This window comes from Camarhynchus parvulus, chromosome 2 (assembly GCF_901933205.1).
Source record: "Camarhynchus parvulus chromosome 2, STF_HiC, whole genome shotgun sequence".
NCBI classification, from domain to species: Eukaryota; Metazoa; Chordata; class Aves; order Passeriformes; family Thraupidae; genus Camarhynchus; species Camarhynchus parvulus.
The window spans coordinates 2,757,954-2,771,581 of NC_044572.1; the positions used below are offsets into that span (position 1 = coordinate 2,757,954).

At 49.7% G+C, this 13,628-nt stretch overlaps 1 protein-coding gene across 1 annotated transcript; it reads left to right on the plus strand.

Annotated features, from left to right (window-relative positions):
- The first annotated feature begins 1,065 nt into the window (after positions 1 to 1,065).
- On the plus strand, positions 1,066 to 12,388 carry KLHL40 (kelch like family member 40). Its single transcript, XM_030971665.1, has 6 exons — positions 1,066 to 2,327; positions 5,826 to 5,986; positions 7,408 to 7,515; positions 9,232 to 9,417; positions 10,396 to 10,542; positions 11,604 to 12,388. Exons 1-6 carry the CDS (start codon positions 1,182 to 1,184, stop codon positions 11,713 to 11,715), a joined length of 1,860 nt encoding a protein of 619 aa, XP_030827525.1. The 5' UTR covers positions 1,066 to 1,181; the 3' UTR covers positions 11,716 to 12,388.
- The last annotated feature ends 1,240 nt before the right edge of the window (positions 12,389 to 13,628 follow it).

The following is a 13,628-nucleotide window of genomic DNA, read 5'->3' on the forward strand; positions in this document are numbered from 1 at the left end:
GTGCCTCTAGACTTCATCCAGAGGGGAAGGATGAACCAGAAGGCCTGAGCAGGAGACCCTCAGTTTACTAGAAGGTATTTGGGTTTAGATGCCTTAATCTGTGAGTTTAAGCCCACCATTGCATTTCCTTTATTTCTGTTCTGCCTCAGACACTCTCTCTGTCCCCAGGATGTGGATTTATTGGTGCCCAGGTGCCCACAGACTGTGCCGCTGGGGCCCATGTGCATGTCTGACAGAGCCACAGAATCAGTGAGGCTGGAAAAGAGCTCTGGGGTTGACTCCAACCTGTGGTTGAACCGGACCATGGCCCTGAGTGCTGCGTCCAGTCTTTCCTTAACACCTCCAGGGATGGTGACTCCACCACCTACTGCAGGGGAAAAGAGCCATTCCTCTCCCACAGTCCTCAAATCCCTGCTTTAGTGAGGGTTTTAAAGGAACTTCCAGCCCAGATCTCGTATCCCACACAGGGCTGTAAATAAACACCTCTACCTCCATTTCCCACCCCTGAAAAGTGACTCTAGAGGAGGATAAAGGACAAACCTGTGCAGCAAAGCAGGCCTGGGTGGGAGCTGGCTGGAGCTGGGGATGCCACAAAGCCCACACAAGACCTTCCCTTAGCACATCCATCCTTCCAGCTTTGACTTCATGGCCTATTTTCAGCACAGCTAAAGGTCCAGCATTTTCAGAGCATCATCAGGAGGAAGCCCCAGCCTTGCCACCCATGACCCAAACAGCAAATTGGGCTGTTAGATTCACCTAGAGTCCTCTTCCCAAGCCCACGTGTCCCCCGTGGTGTCACAGCAGCCAAACCTGCTGCTCTCCCCACGGTGACTCACGAGCTGCCAGACCCTTCCTGAATTCCTGGGGCTGGAATTACAGCTGTTCCCCCGGCCCCCCTCCCTCCCTCCTTGTCCAATGTGTCATATTAAAGGGTGATCGGCTTACACATGCTGCACTATGGATTCCTTAAGCCCCGCAGGGCTGTGTCTATATATAAAGCTGGAAGCTGAAGTGCACAGACAGCTGGGACTGTAGCGAGCATTTCACGTTCCCGGTGTGCCAGCGGTCTGGAAGCCCGTGAGGCTGTGAGCTCTGCTTTCTTTACTCAGGTTTAGGTACAGCCACCAATATTTATCCATAAAAGAAGGATTGGGGCAAAGAACAAGCAGTTTTTCACCACCATGGGTTTGCCTCTTGATCAAGTGGAAGAATTGCGTCTCTACCAGCAAACTCTTCTCCAGGACGGACTCAAAGACATGTTGGACCACAATAAGTTTCTGGACTGTGTTTTGAAAGTGAAAGGGAAGGAGTTTCCCTGCCACCGGCTGGTGCTGGCAGCCTGCAGCCCCTATTTCCGGGCCATGTTCCTCTCAGACATGGAAGAGAGCAAGAAGAGGGAGGTCAGCTTGGAAGATGTCGACCCGGACGTCATGGGCAAGATCCTGCACTACATCTACACCTCCGAGCTGGAGATCACCGAGCAGAACGTGCAGGACATCTTCTCCGTGGCCAACATGTTCCAGATCCCCTCCATCTTCACCGTGTGCGTGTCCTTCCTGCAGAAGAGGCTCTGCCTCAGCAACTGCCTGGCCATCTTCCGGCTGGGATTGATGCTGGACTGCGCCCGGCTGGCCGTGGCCGCCCGCGATTTCATCTGCGACCGCTTCGCGCTGGTCTCCCGGGACGAGGAGTTCTACCAGCTCTCCCCCGACGAGCTGATTGCCATCATCTCCAGCGACTCCCTCAACGTGGAGAAGGAGGAGAGCGTCTTCGAGGTGGTGATGAAGTGGGTGGGGGCCAAGGAGCGCGAGAGCCGGCAGAAGGCCCTGCCTGTCATCTTCGAGCGCGTCCGCTTCCGCCTCATGCCCAGCGACTTCATCAGGGAGCACGTGGAGAAGCACGCCCTGGTCAAGGCCAGCCCCGAGCTGCTCAAGAAGCTGCAGATGGTGAAGGATGCCCAGAAAGGCAAGTTCACCGTGGTGAAGAAGAAGAAAGTGAAGAAGAGCAGTGAAAATCAAGCAAAGGAGGATGTTGTCAATGGAGCAGTGGATGAAGGGGAGGATACGGAGGAGGATGCTCTCCCTGGGATCTTGAATGACACCATGCGCTTTGGGATGTTCCTCCAGGACCTGATTTTCATGGTGAGCGACAGTGGAGCAGTGGCCTATGACCCCAATGCCAACGAGTGCTATTTTGCCTCCCTGTCTACTCAAATCCCGAAGAACCATGTCAGTCTGGTGACCAAAGAGAATCAGATCTTCATTGTTGGAGGACTGTACTACAACGAGGACAACAAAGAGGATCCCATGAGCTCCTACTTCCTACAGGTACTGCCTTTGTCTTTCTTTTGTTTCTTTGACCACTTGGGAACATCACCAAGCTTTAACTCCCAAATTTTTGTTATCATGTGGTGTTAGAGTGAAAGTTGTAAATGAAGGAGAATGATCTGGGTTGCTTTCCTGGAGATTCTTCTCCCTTTATTTTTAAGGATGATGCCACTGAGGGGTGGTTGTGGTAGTGAGGAAGGTTTGAAGGAGTAGGAAATAGGAATGAGCCTTTCTGATCCAAATCCTGAGGAGAGGATTGTTTAAAACAGTGAATTTGGCCCAGCCCTGGCTGCCACAGCGTTCACAAACTGGGAGGTTCGTGGCATCAGACCTTGCATCTCCTGCTTTCCCTGGTTATGAACCCCAGGAAAACCCAAGGGTGACGCTGCCAGGTGCTGAAAAAGGAGCAGCAGCAGCTGCAGCCACAGAGCAAACACCCCAAGGACACAGGGCATGTCCCTGCCTCCCAACACTGCCCCATTCCCAGTGCTGCTCCTGCCCCTGGAGATGGGTTTGGGCCAGCTCAGAGTCTCTGTCTCAGCCATTTCCATCCTGAGAGGGGGAAACGACCATGAGTTGTCTTTGGGGATATCCCCCAGGGAAAGTGGCTGTTCTAACTCAGCAGTGACCCAACTGTGCCTGGATTGAGCTGTGCAGGCAATCTGAGCCCCAGCCTGGGCTGCAGCCCAGATTTCTTTCCCTGTAGACAGCCAACACAAGGCTCCTGACCTTCCTCCCGACCCCAAGGAATCCATTAAATCCTCTATTCTTCCTCCCATACCCAGAAATTCCTTTTTTGTTCCCCTCCATGGCTCAAATCTTCTGGGAAGAAACAATAACGTGTCTCAGGCTCACATCTTCTGGGAAAAACAATAACATCTCCAGGCAGAAAGGATAAAACAAGGGTGGCTGCCAAGCTGAGACACAGAGCCCTGGTCCCTGCCTTGACTCATTGCCCTCATCAGTGGGGCTGCACATCCTGCAGGGACCAGGCTTGTCCTCACCTGGAAAGGTGCAGGGGGTTGTGCAGGCCAGGTGAAGCCCAGGGAATGAGAAGCCAGGAGGAAGAAACCCCGGCCCTATAGAGCAGGAGGGAGTGGGAAGGCTGAGGAAGTGCTGGGGGTGTCCTGTTTGAGACACAGCCTGTCACACTGGACAGTCCATGATGACAGAGGTGTGGGCAGCCCCATCAGTCACCTGTGAAGAGCAGGGCGATGCATTCAGCCAAACCTGTGCCTAAGGATCAGTCTTCCCAGCAGAGGAGGAGCAGGGTCCAGAGAGGTCACAGAATCATAGAATGACCTGGGAAGTCATTCTATGGAATCTTGAGAGGGACCTTGAAGATCCCCTAGCTCCAAACCCCTGCCATGAGCAGGAACACCTCCCACCAGACCAGGCTGCTCAGAGCCCCATCCAACTTGGCCTTGAACACTTCCAGGGGTGTGGCAGCATCCTTGGAAACATTTAATACTTGACTGCAAAAAGCCCTCAGAAACAGCTCTAGCTCCAAACCTGTGCCCCTTTGAACACGTGGGTTGGATGAAAAACCTTTGGTAGTCCTTGCCCCAAAGTACTTTGTGGTTCTAAGCTGCAAACAGCAAGGTTTCTCTGTTCAGCTCCCAGCTTGCCACTAATTCAGTGGCAAATGCCCTGAGCATTGTGGGGCCAGTTTCAGCTCTTTCCCAAAAGGGTCTCTTGACACATACCCATATCACTCGTGCTTGGGAGAATCAGACAAGCCCTGGGACTGGAGAGTGCCATCAGTTTGCAAATGTTTAATTTATTACATCAGTGTCATTATGTAGCTCACAGTTGCTGTATGAGCAAGAGAGGTTTTGAGCCCTTTTTTTTCAGCTGAAATGACACATTTAGACACGCAGCTCTATGACAAGCCACTGTGCCACAGCTCCCTACACCTTCTGACTCTTTCTATCCCCCCAAATTTCACATTCCCCCTGTTGGAGCCAGGTGCATTAGGTCAGGGATAATTTAGATTTAAGGACAGGCACTAAAATATAAAAATGCTGATAAATCCCAGGGGCCTTGCAGAATTTGGCAGGCACAAAATGATTCCATTGACATTTCAGATGGGAAAGGGTATCCTTTCTTTGTCACTTGCGAGATTTATGACTCGAAAACAATGCTGAATCCATCAAGAAGCAGGAACTACCATGCTACCATGATGACTGGGCTGCTCAGGGTTGCACTATAAATAACATATGTGTGGACCACAGCTTACAAAGAGACAAAAACCACAGGCACCCAGCCGAGGGCGAGTCTTCGGAGCCAACCCATCAAAATGGAGCTCCTTGGCCTGAGCCCATGGCAAACAATGCTCCAGGCTGTGCTGCGTCACAGCTTCATCCTGCAGTCCCACAAAATTGGCTGCAAGACATCCCTCCTTCCTCTATCAAGATAAAATATTTTTTTCCCAATTCCCGTTAAGCCACGGTGCTCAGAGTCTCCAGTCTAAGATTTTTTTTGGTTTTTGTTTTTGTTTTTATGTTTTTCGTTTTGGTTTTTGTGTTGGTTTTTTTTGTTTGTTTGGTTGGTTGGTTGGTTTTTTTGTTTGTTTTTTTCTGGGTGGGAGTTGAGGCAATGCCTTGATCTACGGATGTGCAAGGATTTGGTGATCTGATCCAGAAGCTTGCTCTGGCACACTTCATCTGTGCAGCCAACATTGCTGGCAGCACCCTGTTACCTGGCAGAGATGGAAAATGCCAGGATGAAATGCTGTGTGTGAGGTGTTCTGTGCGTGAAAAGGCTCAGGAAAATTTCTGGGATTGAAATGCTTCCATTCCTCCAGTCCCAGGAACAATCCATCATAAGCACGGCAAGAAGTTTTTCACCCAAAGATGACCAAGATTTTTCCAGGTTAAAAGAGGAGACTTAGGAGAGAGTTTATCACTCCACAGCTCCCTGAAAGGAGGCTGGAGCCAGGTAGGGTTGGCGTCTTCTCCCAGGCAACCAGGGACAGGATGAGAGGACAGGGCCTCAGGCTGCACCAAGGGAGGTTCAGGTTGGACATCCTGGAGAATTTTTTTACTGAAAAGGTGTTCAGGCATTGAGATGGGCTGTCTAGGGAAGTGGTGGAGTCACCATCCCTGGAGGTGTTCAAGAAATGACTTGATGTGGCACTCAGTGCCATGGAATTGATAAGGAGGTGGCTGGTCAAAGGTTGGACCCAGTGATCTCAGAGGCATTTCCCAACTTTAATGTGATTCTATAAGGTCCAGGCTTTGATGAATAGAGCAGAAAATGTTGCTGCACACCCACCTCTGCTCTAATGCCTTGTCATAAAAGGTCTACAATACAAATTGTGCCTTGGGTTTGCTCTCAGATCTCCCATCCTGCTCCAGCTGACAAAGGCACAGCCACAGGAGCATTGCTGCTGGGGTGACCAAGCTGCACATGGGAACACACTTTGTCCTCCACCTCCGGGCCCTGATTTTTGCTGATCAAATGGACACACACTAATGACCTTATGTTCCTTTCCAGTACGACCACCTGGATGCAGACTGGCTGGGGATGCCCCCCCTGCCCTCCCCTCGCTGCCTCTTCGGGCTGGGGGAGGCTGAAAACTCCATTTTTGTGGTTGGAGGGAAGGAGCTGAAGGAGGGAGAGAAGACCTTGGATTCAGTGCTGTGCTACGACCGCCTGTGAGTGTCCCCTGAGAGTGTGGGGTGGAGGGGAAATGGAGCAGCTGCCATGGGTTAAAAGGTTTGGGAGAAGGGCTTGGACTCTGTATGAGGATGCTGGGACTGTCCTCAGGCTGTGCCCTGGGGCTCTGAGCTGTCTCCTTCCAGCTGCTCCCTTTATTGAGCCTCCTGGAGAGGGAAGCCTTTATGGGGATATTTTGTTTTCTGGGATTGATATTAGTGGATGTTCACGTGAGACATGTACAGAGGTGTTTTTTTCTTCTGCTAAATCTCCTGCTCTTGCCCATTGATTAAAGGATCAGTGGCGTTCACTGTGGTCTCACCAAAAAGAGGTTTGAACAGAAAAGCTTGTTTTTAAAATTTTCAGATGTATCACAGAATGGCTCATCCTGATTGATATCAGGCTTAATATCCAATTAGTTTTGGACAATGGGCTCTGACCCATGCTAGCTCATGAGCTTTATTAAAAGGCACCATCCTGTTCTTCTCTCAGGAGACAGAAACTTCCAAAGCCTGCTGCTCTCTGCCCCAAAGAGACAGAGCAGCAGGCACCAACAAGCCTTTGCTTGGTCTATATTTAGATGTATGTGCTTCCAAGTCTGTTTTACAGGCAGAGATTTGAAACCAGTTCCATTCCCACAGAGCAGGGCATTTATCTGCCCCTGCAGACTCTGGGAAAGGATTTGTCTGCCCCCACTCAGTGCTTGGAGGTGGTTTGAGTATCAGTTTGAACCTGGTAGAGATGTGATCAGCACCACTCTATCTCTGGTTTTATTTGGTTATTATTCTGATTGAACATGGCTGAACATGAACCAGCTGTGTGCCCAGGTGGCCAAGAGGGCCAGTGGATTGTATTCATCCATCCTGGATGGATCAGCAGGACCAGGGAAATGTTTATTCCTTTGTGCTGGGCACTGTGAGGCTGCACCTCAAATCCTGCATCCAGTTTTGGGCCTTTCATGACAAGAAGGACACTGAGGGGCTGGAGTGAGCCCCAAGAAGGGAATGGAGCTGAGGAAGGGTCTGGAGCACCAGGAGCAGCTGAAAGAACTTGAGTGGCTCAGCTTGGAGAAAAGGAGGTTGAAGGGGTCATTATTGCTCCTTATCCCTACCTGAAGACCTCAAGAAAATAATGGTTATTAGCATAAATAATCTGCTTATTTTACTGTCACCCTTCTTTAGGATCACTATTATTATTTTTAGGATCATTAGACATTTATTTTCTGAGCCTGCCCCATTGCAGACCTTGTGTTTCTGAGACTGAGTCCAACCCTGTGCTCACCTCTAGGCCTGGGAAATGCCATGTACTCTAGGTGTCATCCAGCAAGCTACAAACCCTTTTGCTTCCCATCTTCTTCTGACTCCATCTTTTTCTTTCCCATCTTTTTCTTTCCCATCTTTTTCTTTCCCATCTTTTCCAGGTCCTTCAAGTGGGGTGAGGCTGATCCCCTTCCCTACTCAGTCTATGGCCACGCAGTGGTATCACATAAGGACCTTGTCTACGTCATTGGGGGCAAAGGAAGTGACAAGTAAGTCAAAAACTAAGAGAAAATCAAGGAGGCAATCCCCCAAACCAGTGGAATTGCAGAGTTGGGTACCTCCTCAGCCTGCTTTAAGGAGGGCTGGATGGGATGGGAGATGTGGATCCTTCCCTCTGTGCTCATCTTTGTGCCTGCAGCCCTTTCCGAAACCTTAGGAGGCCAACAGGGACATCAGGAAGATGGCAGTGTCCTTACAGGAGAGAGAATGCATTGCCCCATCCCTGGAAGCAGGCTGGAGGGAGCTTTGAGGGAAACTGGTCCAGAGGAAGGTGGCCCTGCCCATGGGGGTTGGAATGAGATGATCTTTAAAGATCCTTCCAAATCAAACCACAAAAAAAAAAATAAATGTCACACAGATTGGGAGAGGCACTGAAGAGCAAAAAGCCCCTTCACTTTTAAGGTGTCCTGTCTTTGGCTTGTGGAGCAGAGTGGTCACCATAGCCAAATCCAGGTGTGTATTTGCAATAGGAGGGAAAAACCTCATCCACCCTGACCCCAAACCAGCCTCCTGCAGGAGAGGAGCTCAGCAGGAAAAACCTCTCTCAGGAGCATTACAGTGGCTGCCTTGCAGGGCACAGATGTGGCTGTTTCCAGAACAAACATTCCATAATCCAGCAAGGATTGGTCCTGCTCAGGGAGGTTTATGGTCTGAAAGGTGTGAACATCCTCACACTGCCCACTTGGCCGCAGGAACATCACTGAGGACGTTTTGCAGCATCATGGTGGATCAGGAGAAATAAATCAATGCCTTGATGCCTGTGAGAGGTCCTAAGAGGCTGTTTGGGCCTGTATCCAGGTGTGTGAGCGCCAAGCTGAGCCCTCAGGACTCCTGTCCAAAGATGCAGCAGGAGGGGATGTGTTACACACACACATGTGGTGACTCCCGGCAGGGACATCCTTGGGTTCACACCCAACAAATGGGGTGTGTTCCTCCACTCATGCCAGTGTGAAGGAGGAAAATCCTCTCTAGATATCGGGATCTTTAGCTTGTCAGAGTGACCCCAAGAAAAGTTGGAAAGTCTCTTTTCCCAGCCTGGCACTTGAAGAAGGAGTCAGAGCTCTTCAGTTTTCAGTCTCAAGGTTGTTTATTGTTCCTCACCTATAAAAAAATTTTCTCTTGCCCTGCCGAGGTCTGCTCAGCAGGACAGTCAGAGGCACTCTGCCTGCCCCTGGGGCGGTGTTATGTCTTTATACTAAAAACTACGTGTACAATATTTACAATTACTTTCCAATACCTATCACCTATGTTAGACAGTGAGCTTCTACTCTAAACCAATCTGTAAGTGCCAACATCACAGCAGAAGATGGAGGCCAAGAAGAAGAAGAAGAAAGGCTGGACATGCCCAGATTCCTCCATCTTGCCTCCTGAACCCTCATACCAAAAACCCCAAAATCTATTTTTCCATCCTGTGATAACTTCACTATTATTTTACTTAATTTGTCATGGCTTGCAGATCTTCATCTAAGGTTGGTAACTTGCTTCATGGGTCATAATCAAAACCACAGGGGCATCTTGGGCTCTGTGCCAGGGTCCCTGAGCCCCCTGGCAGGGGTCTTGGCTGCTCAGGACAGCCAGAGGGATGTCCTGGGTCCTGACACCTAGAGACCCCACCTTCTTTCCAGCAGACACCCCCAAATGCCTTCAGGGTAAAACCACCCCTTGGAAAGCAATCAAGGCTCCTTTTCCCTCTGCTTTTTCTCCAGGAAGTGCCTGAAGAAGATGTGTGTCTACAACCCAGCCAAGTTTGAGTGGAAGGAAATGGCTCCCATGAAAACTGCCCGCTCCCTGTTCGGGGCCACCGTGCACAAGGACAAAATCTACGTGGCAGCTGGTGTCACCGACTCTGGTTTGACCAACTCTGTGGAGGTCTATGACATTGCCACCAACAAGTATGTCCTGAGTTGTGGTTACACCAGGAGTAGGTGCAGGTGTAGGCTCAGCAAATTCCAGCCATCCTGGAGTTTGTTTGTGGCTCCTGATGTCAGCTCCTCCAGTTTATATGCCTATGGGAGGGGAGTTGGAGCTGGATAATCTTTAAGGTCTCTTCCAACCCAAGCCATTCTAGGGTTCTGTGGTTCCTCAGAGAGCTGGGCATCACCAAAGCCACTGTGGTTGGGCTGGGGATCATCTCAGGCTCGTCCTCAAAGTGGTTTCACGCACTGTGTTGTCCTTGGGTTCCTGGGAGCTTCATCCAACACAATAAACCCTCTGAGTTTGGGTGGATACCTGGATACAGGTCCTTGCAGCTGCTGCCCCAGCACTGGGACAAACTGGTCCATGCACCCAAAGCAAAACAAAGCTGTACAATGATGATGGGAACAGTTTCCCTAAAAACAGCCAGGGTATGGTCCCATCCCACCTAGACCTGCGCAACTGGATCTGTCCCTAGTGAGCTCAGCTGTTGAATCCTGATTTGAGGCCATCCTCAGCATGGGGGTGGCCAGGATCCTCTAACTTTGAGGAACGTTTGAAGGAGCTGGGGTTGTTTAGCCTGGAGAAGAGGAGGCTCAGAGGTGACCTTACTGCTCTCTACAGCTTCCTGAAGGGGGGCTGCAGACAGGTGGGGTTGGTCTCTGACAGAACCAGAGGACACAGTCTCTCCAGCTACATCAGGGAAGGTATAGGTTGGATATGAGGAAAAAAATTTTCACTGAAAGAATAATAAAATACTGGAATGCTCTTCCCAGGGAGGTGGTAGAGTCACCATCTCTGGATGTGTTTAAAAACAGACTGGACATGGCACTTGGTGCTATAGTCTGGTTGAGGTGTTAGGGCACAGGTTGGAATCAATGATCTTAGAGGTCTCTTCCAACCTCATCATTCTGTGATTCTGTGATTCTGAACTTGTCCCCTCTCTCCCGTGGCAGGTGGGACGCCTTCCCTGAGTTCCCCCAGGAGCGCAGCTCTGCCAGCCTGGTCAGCCTCTCTGGGGTGCTATACCTGCTCGGGGGCTTCGCCACGGTGGAGACCGAGTCGGGAGAGCTGGTGCCAACGGAGCTCAACGACGTCTGGAGGTGACAAACCTTCCTCAGGGCTGTCCCAGGGAGCATGGGAGGGATGTTAGTGATGAAATAGATCATTTCTGTCTGTTTTTATGCCATCAGTGTGAGATGGAGGTTGTCACCCCAGCACCAGGCTGCAGGCTCAGCACTCAATGTCTGGGAATTTTGCCCTGTGCTGCGCTGGAGGGCACACTGATGCTTCAGTGATCTCTCCCAGCCTCACACAGCAACAGACCAGGGAAAACTTGCTCCTTTGGCTTTGTTGTGCGTTGACATTTTGCCTGGAGCTGGTTCCAGCCTCTCCTTTGGTGTGGAGCGGCATCTGTGCAATGCTTCCTCTCCCTGGGAACAGCCTGTGCTCGGGCTGGGAAGCAGAGTCTGAGCTGGAAAGCAGATAGTCTGGGTTAGGAAGCTGATAGTCTGGGTTAGGAAGCAGAGTCTGGGTTAGGAAGCAGATAGTCTGGGTTAGGAAGCAGAGTCTGGGCTGGAAAGCAAATAGTCTGGGTTAGGAAGCTGATAGTCTGGGTTAGGAAGCTGATAGTCTGGGTTAGGAAGCAGAGTCTGGGTTAGGAAGCAGATAGTCTGGGTTAGGAAGCTGATAGTCTGGGTTAGGAAGCAGAGTCTGGGTTAGGAAGCAGATAGTCTGGGTTAGGAAGCAGAGTTTGGGTTAGGAAGCTGATAGTCTGGGTTAGGAAGCAGAGTCTGGGCTGGGAAGCAGATAGCCTTACATGCAAGAGGAGTGGGCAGAAAGCACTTAGTGACAGCTGCTCGTGCAGCACTGGCTGCTCCTGTCCCTCAGTCCAGTGCTCTGGCACCCTCAGCAGGATCCTGCTGTCCTTCGCCATGGATGTTCCACCTTGGTGCCATCAACCCAACTCCCAGAAGAAAAATACCCCCTCCCCTGCAAGACCACGTGCTGATATCCACGTCCCCCAAAGCAGAGCACGCCAGGGCTGAAATTCATGCCAATTCTTGCGGCCAAATAACTCCTGTGGGCTGCCACCCCTATGGAGAGCAGCTGGAGGGAGGGAGAGGAGATTTTTCCTCACCATTGTCCGCCTGCCTCTCCCCAGGTATGACGAGGAGCAGAAGAAGTGGGAAGGCGTTCTCCGGGAGATCCAGTACGCCTCCGGCGCCACGTTCCTGCCCGTGCGCCTCAACGTCCTGCGCCTCACCAAGATGTAGTCAGGAGAGATGGGTCCTCTTTCCACGGGCTGCTGGGGCAAGGAGGGCTGGGGAGATGCTTCTCAGAGATGTGGCATCTAGACACAGCCCAGGACATTGCATCTGTGATTGGTAATATTTTGGATAAGTGGGAAAGAGGGGAGAGTATCTGGAAAACCTCCCAGGAAATTGAAGGGGCTCACAAGGTAATTAAAGAGGGGATCTGGAGCCTGTAAGGAGCTGGGGAAGACTGAAAAGCACAGAAAAATTAGTTATTCCAGTCTCAGGAGACAGGACAAATAGATCATACATTTTTAAACTTATTTCTTCATGTTTTCCCCCATCTTTTCAACTGCTTTTGGACCCCTCCAACAAACAGGGGATACAGAAAGTGGGGACCAAGATGACATTCCCCAGGGAAAGGCATCCACAAAGTATTTCCCAGCCTAAGGTGTCTGTGAGCACAGTGTTCCTTGGAGAGGAGAAGGAAGGGTTAAAGTGGCACAGGAGACACCTGATAGAATTTGATGAGTTCCTGAGTGAAGAGGGCTGTTGGGATGGGAGAGGCAAAAGAAAAGATCATGTGAGCAGCAGAAGCACTTCAGAAGATGTGATGAAAAGCAAATAATCTCAGTTCTTTGCCTCCAGCTTGACTTTGCAGTGATGAGAGGCCGGGAGTTGAATGTCAGGAAAGGAGGAGTCACAGAAGTTGCAGGGTGGGAAGGGAGGAGGGATGGACAGAGGATGCCATGTGTGGTCACCTCCAGCCTTTTGGGCTCCTCATCTTCAATCACAGATCACAATGTCCTCACCTATGGATGGACAAATGCTGGTTTTTGGTTTTCAGGGAAAGGTTTTATATTTTTGCTGTTTTTCTTATTTTTCATGTTCAGATTTTTTTTTTAAGAGTATTTTACTTTGCTAAGATCTCAGATGTGTTTGGCTCAAAGAGAGCTTCTGACTGAGGAAAAGTTCATATTTATTTAAAAGTTGTCACTAATGATGTTTTGATAGAGACATGACTGTACTGGCAGCAGGAAGAAAGATCTGTTAGAGCAAAAATCTCCTGATGCCCATACCATCTGACCATCTGACCACATTTAAAAATAAATGTGACTATTCCAAAAGAAATTCCCTGTGTCTGCACATTGATAAAACTGAAACTGATCCTTCACAGCAACCAAAAACAAGGACTGAGCACAAGTTGTGATGGACACATGCAGCAAAACAGCCCCATGGAGAGCCCCATTTTTTCTTATTTGAGAGGTGAAATATTAGGATCTGTATCCTTACAGCTCTTCCCTATGGATGTCACAGCCAGGAGTTTACCGAGGACTAGAAGGAAGCTGGATGCCTGCACTGACAGGGTGAGAGGAAACGGCCTCAAGCTGTGCCAGGGCAGGTTTAGATTGGATATTAGGATGAGTTTTTTCATGGAAAGGATTATAAAGCATTGGAAAAGGCAGTGGAGTTCCAGTGATGGAGCCACCATCCCATAAAATGTTCAAAAAATGTGGATGTGGCACTTAGGGACATGGTTTAGTGATGAACATGGTGGTAGTTGGACTCAATGAGATTAAAGTTTTTTCCAACCTTTCAATTCTATGAATTGAATTCTTCCAAGAACTCTATGATTCTTCCAACACTTCTATGACTCTGTGATGTCATAGTACCATTAAGAGTGTTGATAATCAATAATAATTCAAAAAAAGAACAAAACCAAACCTTGCAAAACAACTGCCTCAAAGTGGTATGAAAATTCTGGTATCAAAAATCTAGGTCAAAATGCAGTTGTGGAGAAACTAAAACATGTTTGGAAGGAAAAAGAATTCAAGGGAAGTAAAGGAACCAGAGTCTTGCCCTGGTTTCATTTGAAGGATTTAGGAAGTTACAGGATAAGCTCCTTAGAGGACAATCATATCAGAACAGTAATG